The 13,260-nt window shown below is 22.8% G+C and overlaps 4 protein-coding genes across 4 annotated transcripts; 1 reads left to right on the forward strand and 3 right to left on the reverse strand.

Moving 5' to 3' along the window:
* Nucleotides 1-903: 903 nt before the first annotated feature.
* On the reverse strand, nucleotides 904-2,175 carry PY17X_1247800 (RING zinc finger protein, putative; the record flags this gene model as incomplete). Its single annotated transcript, XM_022956919.1, has 3 exons — nucleotides 904-1,369; nucleotides 1,563-1,888; nucleotides 2,113-2,175. 3 exons carry the CDS (start codon nucleotides 2,173-2,175, stop codon nucleotides 904-906), a joined length of 855 nt encoding a protein of 284 aa, XP_022812750.1.
* A 2,570-nt stretch (nucleotides 2,176-4,745) lies between these two features.
* Nucleotides 4,746-5,006, reverse strand: PY17X_1247900 (conserved Plasmodium protein, unknown function; the record flags this gene model as incomplete). Its single annotated transcript, XM_022956920.1, has 1 exon — nucleotides 4,746-5,006. One exon carries the CDS (start codon nucleotides 5,004-5,006, stop codon nucleotides 4,746-4,748), a length of 261 nt encoding a protein of 86 aa, XP_022812751.1.
* A 2,072-nt stretch (nucleotides 5,007-7,078) lies between these two features.
* On the forward strand, nucleotides 7,079-7,897 carry PY17X_1248000 (SNARE protein, putative; the record flags this gene model as incomplete). Its single annotated transcript, XM_724524.2, has 2 exons — nucleotides 7,079-7,381; nucleotides 7,523-7,897. 2 exons carry the CDS (start codon nucleotides 7,079-7,081, stop codon nucleotides 7,895-7,897), a joined length of 678 nt encoding a protein of 225 aa, XP_729617.2.
* Nucleotides 7,898-9,339: 1,442 nt separating this feature from the next.
* On the reverse strand, nucleotides 9,340-10,896 carry PY17X_1248100 (phosphoenolpyruvate/phosphate translocator, putative; the record flags this gene model as incomplete). The annotated part of the gene is made up of 1 exon (XM_724525.2): nucleotides 9,340-10,896. One exon carries the CDS (start codon nucleotides 10,894-10,896, stop codon nucleotides 9,340-9,342), a length of 1,557 nt encoding a protein of 518 aa, XP_729618.2.
* Between the last annotated feature and the right edge of the window lie 2,364 nt (nucleotides 10,897-13,260).

Consider the following 13,260-nt stretch of genomic DNA (forward strand, 5'->3'; position numbering starts at 1 on the left):
GTTGATTTTTGTAGAAATCCATAACGTAGTATAACAAATTGTATTGTCAATAACATTTTGTATTGAAAGATTAAACAAGTATATTTTATTATTTTCGGTTTTTAATGTTTTCTTATAATAAGAATTAAGGCGATTTGAATATAGTCATTTATAATGTTATAGAAAAAATAGGAATATATAAATCCAAACATATGAATCAGTAACTAGAGATAATATCTTATGAATAAAAGTCACGAAAATTATTTATCTAAACGTATATGTAAGTATATTGAGTGAATGGATACAACTAATTCGTCGAAAAATATAATAAGGCAAATAATTATACAAAAAAACTTATATTTACAATATGCGGAGTTTTATAAAGTTGATACATATATGCACACATATTAAAGAATACAAATATATATATTTTTGCATAATACAATAAATAGCCATGTGCATAAGCAAAATATAAATAATAAAATATAAGAGCACATTTATTAATGATAGCATACGTTTATTAGGATGTGTGCAAATAATGTGTATATTTATTGGTGATATTTTTGTATGCATATATATACACGTTTACCATGTGATCACATTAAAATGCTAAGGATAATATAAATACACATTAAAAATAAATAATGGTTGTATTCAAACAATAATATTATATGTAATATTTATGAAATTTAAAAAAATACGTAAAAACATATATGATAAATATTATAAGACTAAAGAAATTAAAAAAAAATATATACATACGCATAATGTACATAAATGAGAATAAATGAAAATTCTTGCATATGATTTTATTTAGCATTTATGCACATACACTTGTGATATATACAAAAATATATGATAAAAAAGGGTAATAGTCCAAGGATATAATAATAAAAAAAACAGGAAAAAAACTTAATTAACAAACTAATCTGATTTCATAACATCCCTTTGGCATAGAGGGCATTGTCTTCTTTGTGATAGCCACTTTTTCGCACATTTAGTATGGAAATTGTGCATGCATCTAAATTCAAAAATTTCATCTTTTTCAACAAAATCAGATAGACAAATAGAACATGATTCATTTTTTAATTTTCTATCTGATGAATATTTAAATGTTGGAATTTCAGCCAAAAATGCTTTGGGAACTCCCTTTTTCTTTTTAGGTATATTTTGATGATATGGAAAGAAAAAGCAAAACCATATTATTGTAAAGAATACTCTAAATATGCATGATAATATAATAGTCCACGAAATGAACCATAAATAATAATTTTTTGTGTGTTTTCTTGTGACCACCATTACAACAGTTCCTGTTATAAACCACAAATAATTTAATAAACTGAATCTTTTACTGAGTTTCCATCCCTTTGAGCTAGTAAGCCTTCGTAGCCTGATTGAGGGGAAAAAAAAAAAAATATATATATATATATATATATATATGTAGGAGGATTAAATAGGAAATTAATTGGCTCTTATCGAATCAATTATATTATTGTAGATATGCAAATTGGGCGCGCCATTTGGTCCCAAATGAATATATAAATTTTAAGTTATTTTTCGTTATAGCGAATATGGTTTCTTACGCTTCAATGTGCATCCTTTCGTTTTCAAGCTTATATTTTCTTAGTAATAGATATAAGAAAAATCGGATTGGCGCTTGTAGCAGTTGTAATATGCTATTAATAACAATCCACCATCTTAATATATCGTTGCATGAGCAATCATCCCAATAAATAAATAAATATGTTAAGTATGGGAATGATGTACTTATACTTATAATGGCTGATATGAGATTTATTCTTTCAATAAAATATAAAGAGTCACTAGGTGCCGTAGTAATTATGTCCATTATTGGATCGGTATTGTTTTGCATCTCTTGGTCAGATGCGGTCATATAATTGTTGACATACTAAAAAAAAAAATATATGTATAAAGTGGTAAATATTTTGTTTTCTACAATGTATGTAAATAAGTTTATATGTCATATGTTGTTCTATTTGTTATAAACGCTTTATTTATTTATGCAAATAATATAAACATGTGCCAGAAAAAATGTAGGAACGTTTTTTTTGTCTTATTTTTACAAAAAGTATAATTGTTTTAAATTTTGATCGCTTTTTGATAATTGCTTACATTAGACACATTTTTATATATTCTTCCGAAATATGTATGAGTGGTATTTCCTTCTTCTACCATTTTGTACGATATGCTTTAATTTAAAAGGAAGTAAAAATGTTTAATTCAGGTATTACAATTTTTCTGATTTAAAAGAAAAATAAAAAATCAATTATAAAAAGGGAGGAAATTAATAAGATAAAAAAAAATGAAGCAAATTAAAAGTTTTAATTATGTTATATATATTATGTATATATGGATAGAACAATTCATTCTTAAACAAGTGTTTTTAAGGCACGAAAAAATATTATTACTACTATATATATAATATAATAATAATAATATTAAAATAACACTGAAAAATTGTTTATATAAAAAAATGAATTTTCATTGACTCAAAAAATTAAACGATAAAATAAATAAAGAAAATTAATTCTTTAAAAAAATGAAAAATATATGCTATTCATAATATTAAAATGTATGGATAAATGCTTTGTATAAAATTTAAAATTATATATATATATATATATTATATGTGATATATATTAATGCGTATTATCATGTATATTTTATATATACAAAAAATATATATAATAAAATACTTGGTATATTTGCACACGTAAATATAAGTTTGTAAAAAAATAACAAAAATAACAAAAATAACAAAAATAACAAAAATATATTTCAGCGTCAATTGTATAAAATCATACAAAACATTAAATTAAATTGAAATAATATAATGTCGCAAAATAAAAATTCACAATTTTGAGTTTAAAATTAATTTAAAATTTCTCACATCATAAAAATATAGGACAATGTTTTATATAGTCATTAATGGTATTACTTGAAATGATATACAATATGCGAATCAGGGAATGATGATTTAATTGCGTATATTTTTTCCTCTCTTATCAATTTTTAAGAAAGTATATTTAAAGGAATAAAATATAATAAAAATGTGAAAATCATAAATGATAAGAAATTGAAAATATGAAAACTTAAAAAAAAAATTGAAAATAAAAGGTCTAAGGAAAAATAAATAAATTTTGTTTTCTCTCTTTTTTACCCCAGCCCACAAGTGAATAATTCTTTCTCAAGCAATTAAATCTTCAAAAAAAAACGAATATATAAATATATGTTTGTTTATTTAATTAAACTAAATATCGATTTTAAAATATATATGGAACTATGGATAAGAGGTTAAAAGAAAACACAAGTATTCTACATATTTAAAAAGAGGACAATGAGAATTATAAGCATTATCAAATATACATTATATGTGCTATGCACATACGTGTGTATAAAAGTGTATTATATAATATATTAAATAAAGGAGTATTTTTATTTTTTCCCATTTTTTAACACATTATCATTATTTTGTTCGAATATTTTATAAATAACAGGAATAAACCTTGACCATTGTTCATTTTAAGGCACTTAGTATTTCTATTTAGCAATTATAGTATGATGCAAATGTGCGTATGTATATATACTCGCCTAATTTTAAAAGAAAAATGGGAAAAATAAAATACGATATATTTTATAATATATATATAGCTTTTTAAAGCTTGTCGCCTTATCATAAAATATAGGTGGCACAAAAGACAATATATTTGATAAAATTTAAAGGAAAATCAGGGGGAAAAAATAATATATGTATATATAATAAATAAAATTAAAGACTTCGAAAAAATATACAAATTTACAATCAATTTTCAATTTAAATTCGGGCATATCTCTTATTAATAATATATGTATAATAATAAAAAAAAATTAAAGGCTTCGAACAAATGTACAAATTTACAATCAATTTTCAATTTAAATTCGGGCATTCTCTTATTAATAATATATGCATAATAATAAAAAAGATTAAAGGCTTCGAACAAATGTACAATTTACAATAAATTTTCAATTTAAATTCGGGCATATATATCTCTTATTTTAACATTATTTTGGTAAATAATTTTGTGCGTATATAATTATTAAAAATTATTATTTGGGCTATGACCATGTTATTTTTTTTATTACAAAATAGTAATCATAATATTGCTTTATTTCGAATATTTGAATATAGAGGAATAAATATAATAAAAAAAAATGATATTTAAATGTGTTCCATTAAAAGTAATGCTATTGTTTATAGTGTATGTATGAGTGGTATATTACGAGACGTGGGGCTAAGAGTATTCACAATAAATATAATATGAATTAGTATACCATAAAAATAACGTAATGTCAACATAAATTTTATAGCACCTTAAAATGGTCCTATTGGCAATTTAATCACATGATTTATGTGCATATATCCAATAAGCTATTTATAGAATAGGAGATAAAATATAGTTTTATACATACATGTATAAATATATACTACATTGTTGTACTATTATACTGCAAGCCATGGTATGTAGGCATAGCACAAATCTGAAGGAACATTTTTTTCTTATGGAATAAAAAAATAGCATAAGAAAAAAATTACTTATACATAAAAAACAAAAATAATAAAATGCATGAGCAATTTTATATATATGTGTGTGTTTAAATATTCAAAGATTTATAAAAGTGGATACGTGCACATGTATTTAAAAATTTAAATAATTTTTCGTTAATATAATATTTATAATTGAATTGATACCCAGGCATTTTTGTTTTCAATTGTTATTTTTTTCTTCATCTTGTTCGTTTTTATTTTGTTCATCTTTTTCGTTTGCTTTTTCTGATTTTGAATCTTGTGCCGATGCGGATCCTTCTGATGCTTCAACTTCAGATCCAGACTCAACTTCTTCCGAATCGTCATCTTTTGGTCTTCTTGTGATTTCTGCATTTCGTCGTTCAACTTCTTCTTGTGTTGGGATATATCGTGATCGGCCTTTGGGCAATCTCTTTTTAGTCCTTTGCTTATTTTTGTTCATTTTGTCCTTTTAATAATAATATTGTTTGTAACCTGTTAAAATAAATATGTAATGAATTATGTATTTTTCCAAATATCCATGTGAGTTTATGACAGTATTCCGTCCACAACGAAATGAAATATACACGCTTATAATGTATATACCCTGCACTAAATTGATAGGATATTAAAATTTAATAGTGTTTTTTATAGCTTAATAATTATTTATTATTTTTTTTTAAGTAGAAAGCATAAATATGTTAAGTATATATAATAGTGTGCTATAAATAAATTTATGTACATATATTTTTTTTCGTATTTTTATTTATGCTTACGTTGCTTATTTTTGTGGGAATATGATATAAAAGGGAAATATTTGTTTCTTTACAAAACTTAAAATTTGTTATGAAGTATTAACCAAGGAATTTTAATACTAAATATAATGTCGCTATATAATTTATAAAGGGGGAAAAATAATAAAATTAAATTCGTTTTTAACTTAGGAATGAAAAAATTAAACAAATAAAATAAATACTGCCTTTACATATATTATATACATAAAAATTGTGGCGCAAAAAAATCAAACAAAAATAGCAAGCCGTTTTATTATTTCATTTTTCCCGATAATTTACAACGACGCGCATTTATTACTATGGGTAAACGAATATTAATTTAAATCCAAATATGGATTTTATGTTACGCATGATATCACTATTTAAAGAAATCGGAAAAAACTCCTAAAATTCTTTTTAATATATTTATATATACATATAAAAACCGAACAAATTAAATATAGAAAACCTGGTATACATGGGAAATATATAACATATATAATTATTTTTATTTTGTAAAATATGAAAGTTATTTACACCTAATATATTTTTTGGTTTTATTTCTACATTTTTTGTAGTTATATATGTATTTGTATATTTACTATTATGTATATTTGGATGCTCATGCTGATTTATCTTTTAGTCGATTAAAATTATGTTAAAATGCTATTATATAGAGATGCGAAGCAGGAAGTAATAATGATAAAAATGAAGATAGAAGAAAATTAGCAAAAAAAAATATAAATGGCACCAAGTCAAACACAGCGTAGTATATATTACTAAATAATATAGTAGTGGTGACACAATAGTATAATTTATTTCTTCTATAGTGTACCATATTATATTGTTTTATTATATTTTCAAAATTGTATATATATATAATGAGTTCGTAACCATATTATATTAAAAACGCGATTAAATTACCTTTTCCGTCAGAAAAAACATTATACGAATTATTAGTTTGATTTTGTTTTATTATACATATATTGGATGGTTATACAATTGTTATATATATATTTTTTTTTGTTCGAAAATTATATTATTTTGATCTTTGGTTTTAAAGCTTAATTGTTTTAAAATTGCTTTATTAAATGAAGCTTTGATTTTTAGTGAATACATTCGCTGATGTGACAATTAGCTATACACATAAAATAATATCTATATAAATTGTATATAATTATAAAAAATTGGTGTACATTTAGTTTTTTTTCTTATATTAATGAAAAAAAATATTATCAAGAATATAATAAGGTCATATTTTATAGAGAAATAATTAGTACCACAACATTATAGTAAGATCGGAACGGATTCTGCCGTATAGATATAGTTACATGTATTCCGAAGAATATCTTATATATTTATATATAATTTCAGAATAAAATTCAAAAAATAAGAAAATATTGTATTTTTGAATGCAATTTTATATATGGATGCAAATTTGGTATTTTTTTGTCACACATAAATCCTTATATTTCTTTTAATATGCGCATATTTCTGATAATATTATTTATTAGCACAAATAAATTAATGTCCATATAATATGGTTAAAATTATTTTTTATTAATAAAAATTGTCCGAATAAAAATTTGATATTATATATGTATAAATTCATATATAAAACATTAGGAATTATTATATGTTTTATTAAAATTTTTTATATTTAAAAAAAACTATACATTAGTGTGATTATATGTATAATAATTATTTATGCATTGTATATCTGTCTGTTTGTGTGTTATATATTTTGAATAAATAAGCGGCGATGGATATATGGGATACTGATTATGAAAAAACCATTGAAACGGGAAAAGAAATTAAAAAAATATTGAGAAAAAATGAAAATGATCGAAAAAAGGCTAAAAACAGAGCAATATTGAGGGGGAAAATAGCCGAATTTAATCAAAATATGAAATTTTTAATACATCAATTAAACAATGATTATATAAAAAATGATATAAGATATAAATCAAATGAAGAGAAATATATGAGTAAAGTAGACTTCCTAGAAACAATGAAAAAAGATATATCAGAACTGTACGAAGAATATGGAACGAATAATGAATCGGTAAGATATAACTGAGCTGTTAATATTCTAATGTGTATATATGTGTGTAAACTCAATTAAAAAAAAATTAAGGGTGTTATGGCCACGCAAGTATTGCTCATAATTTTCTTCATTTTATTATTATTATTTCAATTTTTTTAGAACACTTCGTATAACATAACGATGGATTTTGTAAACAATTTTGATAGCAGAGATGGGTCATATATAACTGATATAAGCAGAGAAGAGTTGATGTTAAAACAACATAATATAATGAGATTGCAAGATGAACAACTTGAATTTCTTGAAGGAACAACACAAAATTTAAAAAGTATTAGCTATAATATAAATAACGAAATACAAGTACATAATGAAATATTAGATGATATAGATAGAGATATGGATGAAACAAGTGATTTATTGGATAGAAATAGAAACATTTTTACCAGAATTACTAACAGTACGAGTAATTATTATTTGTACATGTTAATTTGTTTATTAACAGTTACACTTTTCTTTTTGATCATAATACTTTAGTTGTTTTATTCAACTATGTTAATTATATTGACGATATTGTTTTGTTGGCTTTGTTATTTAAATTGAAAGTTATATATTTCAATATTAATATAAATAGCATCGAGAAAGGAAACGTAAAAATAATTTTAACCAATTTTGGGCATGCGTGCGTGTATGTATATATATATATATATAAATTTAATGACAAATATGAATATCGTTTTTATATTTATATTTTTTTTTAAATATAATTTTTTGTATTAGTTTTTATTAAATTAATGTAATTATATTAAAGATAGTGAATTATATCACTATTACTTCAATTAAAGATGCATGTGGACATAGCTTAAAATGATTTAAAGATGATATATTTTGTAATTTTTTCTTTTCGCTTTTATTTATTTAGTATTATATTATGTTGATATGTTTTATTCGAATGTATATTTCGAACTTTATTTTAATCTTTTAAATTAAATACAATATATACTATAATGAAAGTGGATAAAGATTAGCATTCTACATATTGTAGGGTTGATGGGTAATACAAATAGGCACATTTTTGAGCATTTTTTTAATTCAAATTATAAAGTATGTATTTTCCTATGTATATGTTGTAATAGCAAAATATTGTTATCAAGCCTTTTTAAATGGTGGTAAGCAAATAAATATATAATAACTGGGTTATTGCCACTAAGTTTTTAAATATAAATTTAACTGGAATTCCATGCGTTATTTCTTTTGTGGGTTTTTCACTGTTTATCAAAGGAGGTATGTGAGGAGCTATACGTTGTAGGTTTGGTCTCAATAAGATATAATTTATGCGCATTATAAATATACATATATGTGTGTGTGCTTATTTATTTAGTTGAGTATTGTTTATGCGCTTTCTTTTAGTGTTTTTGCCTAACATGTAGTTAGTCGAAATTGATATGATATTATAATAATTTTGTAATTATTATTAAAAAAATTAATAAGTTAATGATTGGTAAAATGAAATAAATAAAAAAAGTTAAAAGGCGTAAATATAAATGTGAATAAGCAATTGGGAAATAATTAATTCGAATAATATGTGTAAGCATATACTGAAGAAAAAAAATAGTAAATGCATATATAAACAGAATAATAAAGAAAAAAACACAATAACAAAATTAAACATAATAATGTTATAAATCATGTCATTATGCAATAAATCAATTAAAACGCACATACGTATATATAGAACATTCACCTGAATGTGTTTTGAATGAAAGATACAGTTGAAATGCATTATTTTGGAAATACAACAAAAAAAATAATAATAGTGTTAAAACAATAACAATAAATATAGGTGAAAATTGTAACATATAGATGTCCGTTTTTTTGTGTTAAGCAATATATTTATATTACTTTGCTTTAAAAAATGTGTGTGCTGATTTTTTTAATATTGAAAAATAATTTGACAATAATTTATACATATTGTGAGGTTAGCCAAATTTTTTCTTCGCAATTGAATAAAGGAATGTGCCACTTACAGCCATAGCTGAACCAACTCCTCCAAGAAAAGAAAATTTCGTTCCGAAAATAAAATAGCTAGTTAATATTAAAAATACTCTTTTAACTGTACTTGCAACTGCATGGGTAATATGATTTAATCTGTTTAATGAAATAAATGATAGTTGGTTATATAAATAAAACCATACACCTGACATTAAAACATGTTTTCCAAAAACTTTTAAAACTTGTTTATTATTCATTAAATAATAATAGGTATCTTTCCATTTATGTGCATCCATATATAATGCTGGGGTTAAAAATATAGCTGAAAAAATAGTTAGAAGTGAAAAAATATTTTCTGGAGTGAGATTTTTTCCTATCTTTTCAAGATTTTTACTCATTAAGTCTTTGGCTTCTATGGTTCGAAGTGTTGTAAATACATTTGCTACTAATGTTGAATATAATGCTTTATAAGTAAATGACAACTCTTTTATTGAAGCTAAGGATACACCCAATACTATTGGGACCAAAGATGCATAAGTATAAATCGACATTCTAGTGTTTGTTAAAGCAAATGCGAAAAAGGCGGCAAATAATGGTCCTAAAGCTTTAACAATGTGAACAAAACTAATAGCACCAGCCCCCATAGCAATAACTGATAATAGATGGGTATATCCATGATATATACTTTGTTTCATAATGCTACTATATTTTTTTAAAAATAATATATATCTTTGAAATCCTTTTATTATAAAATTTCGATCACTTTGACTTATTTGTTTCATTGCATTTTCATCATAAAACAATTCTGGTTTATTTTTTAATTTTAAAAGCCATGGAATTAAAAATAGTGGTAAACCTATGTATATTTGTAACACAGATAGAGTAATTGGCAAATTGATTATATTTAAAGCCTTTTTATTTTCTATATTATAAAAAATATTGCACACGTACCATAAACTTAACAAGGATATAGTTTTACCGCCTTCTATAATATTATTTAAAACACCAGCTTTGGTTGTTCCAATGGTTTCTTTATTAATATTTGTATTATTTGCCAATGCATTTCCTGCATTTTCCGCATTTCCTACATTTCCTCCATTATTTGATATATCGTTACCATTTTTATTTTTTTCATAATTTTTATTTCCATAATTTCCTGTACTATTTTTGCCTGAATTATTAAACAAAACGAATTTTCCTTCATTCTGTTGATTATTCTTAGCATTTAATACAATTTTTTTTTTTTCCACACTATATTTATGGATGTTTCTTATATTTGAACTGTTTTCATTTGATCTGTTAATTTTTTCATAGGTTGTTTTATAATTATTTATAAAAAGTGGTATTTTATTCAAATTATGTATTTTTTGAGCATTTGTCTTGATGAATTTTTTATTTTTACTAAATTCATTAATATTATTAAACTGGAAATTTATAGGCGAGTTTGAGAAATAGGTATTTTTCTCGTGTTTCAAACATTTTGCAATGTGTATTTGTATATTGATAACAAACGCAATTAATACGCTTTTTATAAGCATGTTCATTTTGTATTTGTAAAATTTACATCAACGGGGGGTTGCTCATATATGTGTATACGTATATACCACGTGATAAATGGAAAATACTTAAACGTATGCTTCTAATAATTTTTTTCCTCAGCGTGATCGTGGAAATATAATTACAACCATGTGTATTTTTGTTATTCTTATTTTATTATATATATATATATATATATATATATATATATATATATATATTTGGAATAGGTATAACTTATCTTGTTCTTTTTTACAATAGCAATTGAACTGTTGATAGCATACCTAGTTTATATTTTTATAAAATTTGAAAAATTAATTAACGCAAGGAAGTTACAAAAAAAATGATATAAATTATGTAAAAATAATGCATAACCTATTTAAATTATCATATTCTTTAACAGAAAATATAGAATGTATAAATATATTATGCATGTATATTTTTGTTAATTTGATGATACAACGATAAGTAAAAAAAATAAATTAATGAAAAAATAAAATAATGAAAAAATAAAATAATAAAAAAATAAATCCTCATTAAGCTGAATATATAATCGTTACTATATTTTATATTCTTTCTTCTACCAATTATAATGCTAATAATGTGTATGTATATATGTATGTATTTTTTTTTATCAAGAAAAAATATTTTACATATCGGTATGGTAACTCGAAGGGATTCCTTGTGGGGTACACTAGTCGTCTCTTCTATTTTCAAAATAATTTAATAAGGTTCAAGTCATGTATTAAATTTTCGAAGTGCGGAAAAAATACTGTGAATAAAAAGTAAAAGGCAATATTATAAAATAGAAAAAAGTATGCCAGCATTATAGAAAATTAGCAAATACATATTATTAAAAATAATAAAAAGAGAATATGTAACCGTAAAATCACTTTTACCATTTATCCTTTTCTTTCCCTTTCCTTTTTTAGGAGGGAGAATAAGTTGTGATAATAATATACATTTAACAGTGATTAAAAGGTGTATATAAAAGTAAGCGATATTAAAAATTTTTAAGTGTTTAATGGGTCAAAATATTAAGATTCCAAAGTTAAAACAAAATATGTAACTCGAATTGTATGAACCATTACTTTTATATTCTATGGTCTTCTAATACCAGTCATCAGTATACATTTTTGTCATCTATTTGTTTTTCTTTAAATATATACCATCGTTTTTTAATTGAGTAAAAAAAATATTTTTTGTATAATATATAAGAATTTGAAAGGTATTAAAATAACAATTTGTTTGTAAAAAGTAAAAAATATATTTTAACTTACAATTTTTACACTTAAGTATTTATATATGTGCATGGGGGGTAAAAGGAATGGAATATTTCAATCATAAATAATTTCCATATGGGCAATTATACACATTATATGAATTTAAAAAAAGAAAATTAGAAATTGAAATATATGCTTCAATGGAAATTAAAATGAAAATTAAAATGGAAATACATATCGTAAAAATAAATAATTTTTGTCAAAAAAAAATGAAAAATGTGTAAAAAATATATACAAAATAGCTGCGATAACAGTTTTCCTTTTATTCGAATATAATATTTTTATAGTACTTATTTAAAAATATATAAAAGAACAAAATATATATTAAGAATGTAAAATATAATTTTTTGACAATATATACACATATGTGCATGTATATATATCAATGATGATATGAAATAAATAAAAGGGAACATATTATTGTCTAAAATGGAATATGTATGAATTCTTTATTTTTATTTAGTAATTACACATTATTTCATGATTTGATTTACATAATTTTTTGACTACTAAAACATTAGCTACACTACTAGCGGCGATTTTTATCTCTTTGCTAACAAAAGATAAAAAATACATGGTGTTTTAGTGGCTTTATGTTTGAATTTGATAATAATTAATGTGATTTATTTGTCCATATTATTCAAATATATGTAGAGAGGTAATAATAAAATAAGTTTATATATTTTATTTTTCATTTCAACGTACACACACAATTTTTTGCTCTTTTCGCCTTTTTAATTTCCCATTTTTGTATATTTAATCGTTTGTGCAAAATTCATTGGTGTGTATTAATGCATTTTTTGTTTTCGTTCATCCGTTTTTTTTAATGTAGAATATAATTTTTATATGGTGTATATTTTTCGAATTGGTATGTATTATATATATAGAAAGTTTTTGTTTGATGCTCCTTATGTCATTATTATTATTGCGTAAACCTTTAATATATATTAAGGTGTTATTATTTTTTCGTGGCATTTTATTGAAAGTGATTTTATATTATTACTCCTTACACATGTATGCTCATATTTTAGTGTGTTACTAAAATATGAGGAATATTTTTTTGGCAACTGGCCCATTAACCATGTTTAT

This window comes from Plasmodium yoelii (assembly GCF_900002385.2).
Source record: "Plasmodium yoelii strain 17X genome assembly, chromosome: 12".
NCBI lineage: Eukaryota > Apicomplexa > Aconoidasida > Haemosporida > Plasmodiidae > Plasmodium > Plasmodium yoelii.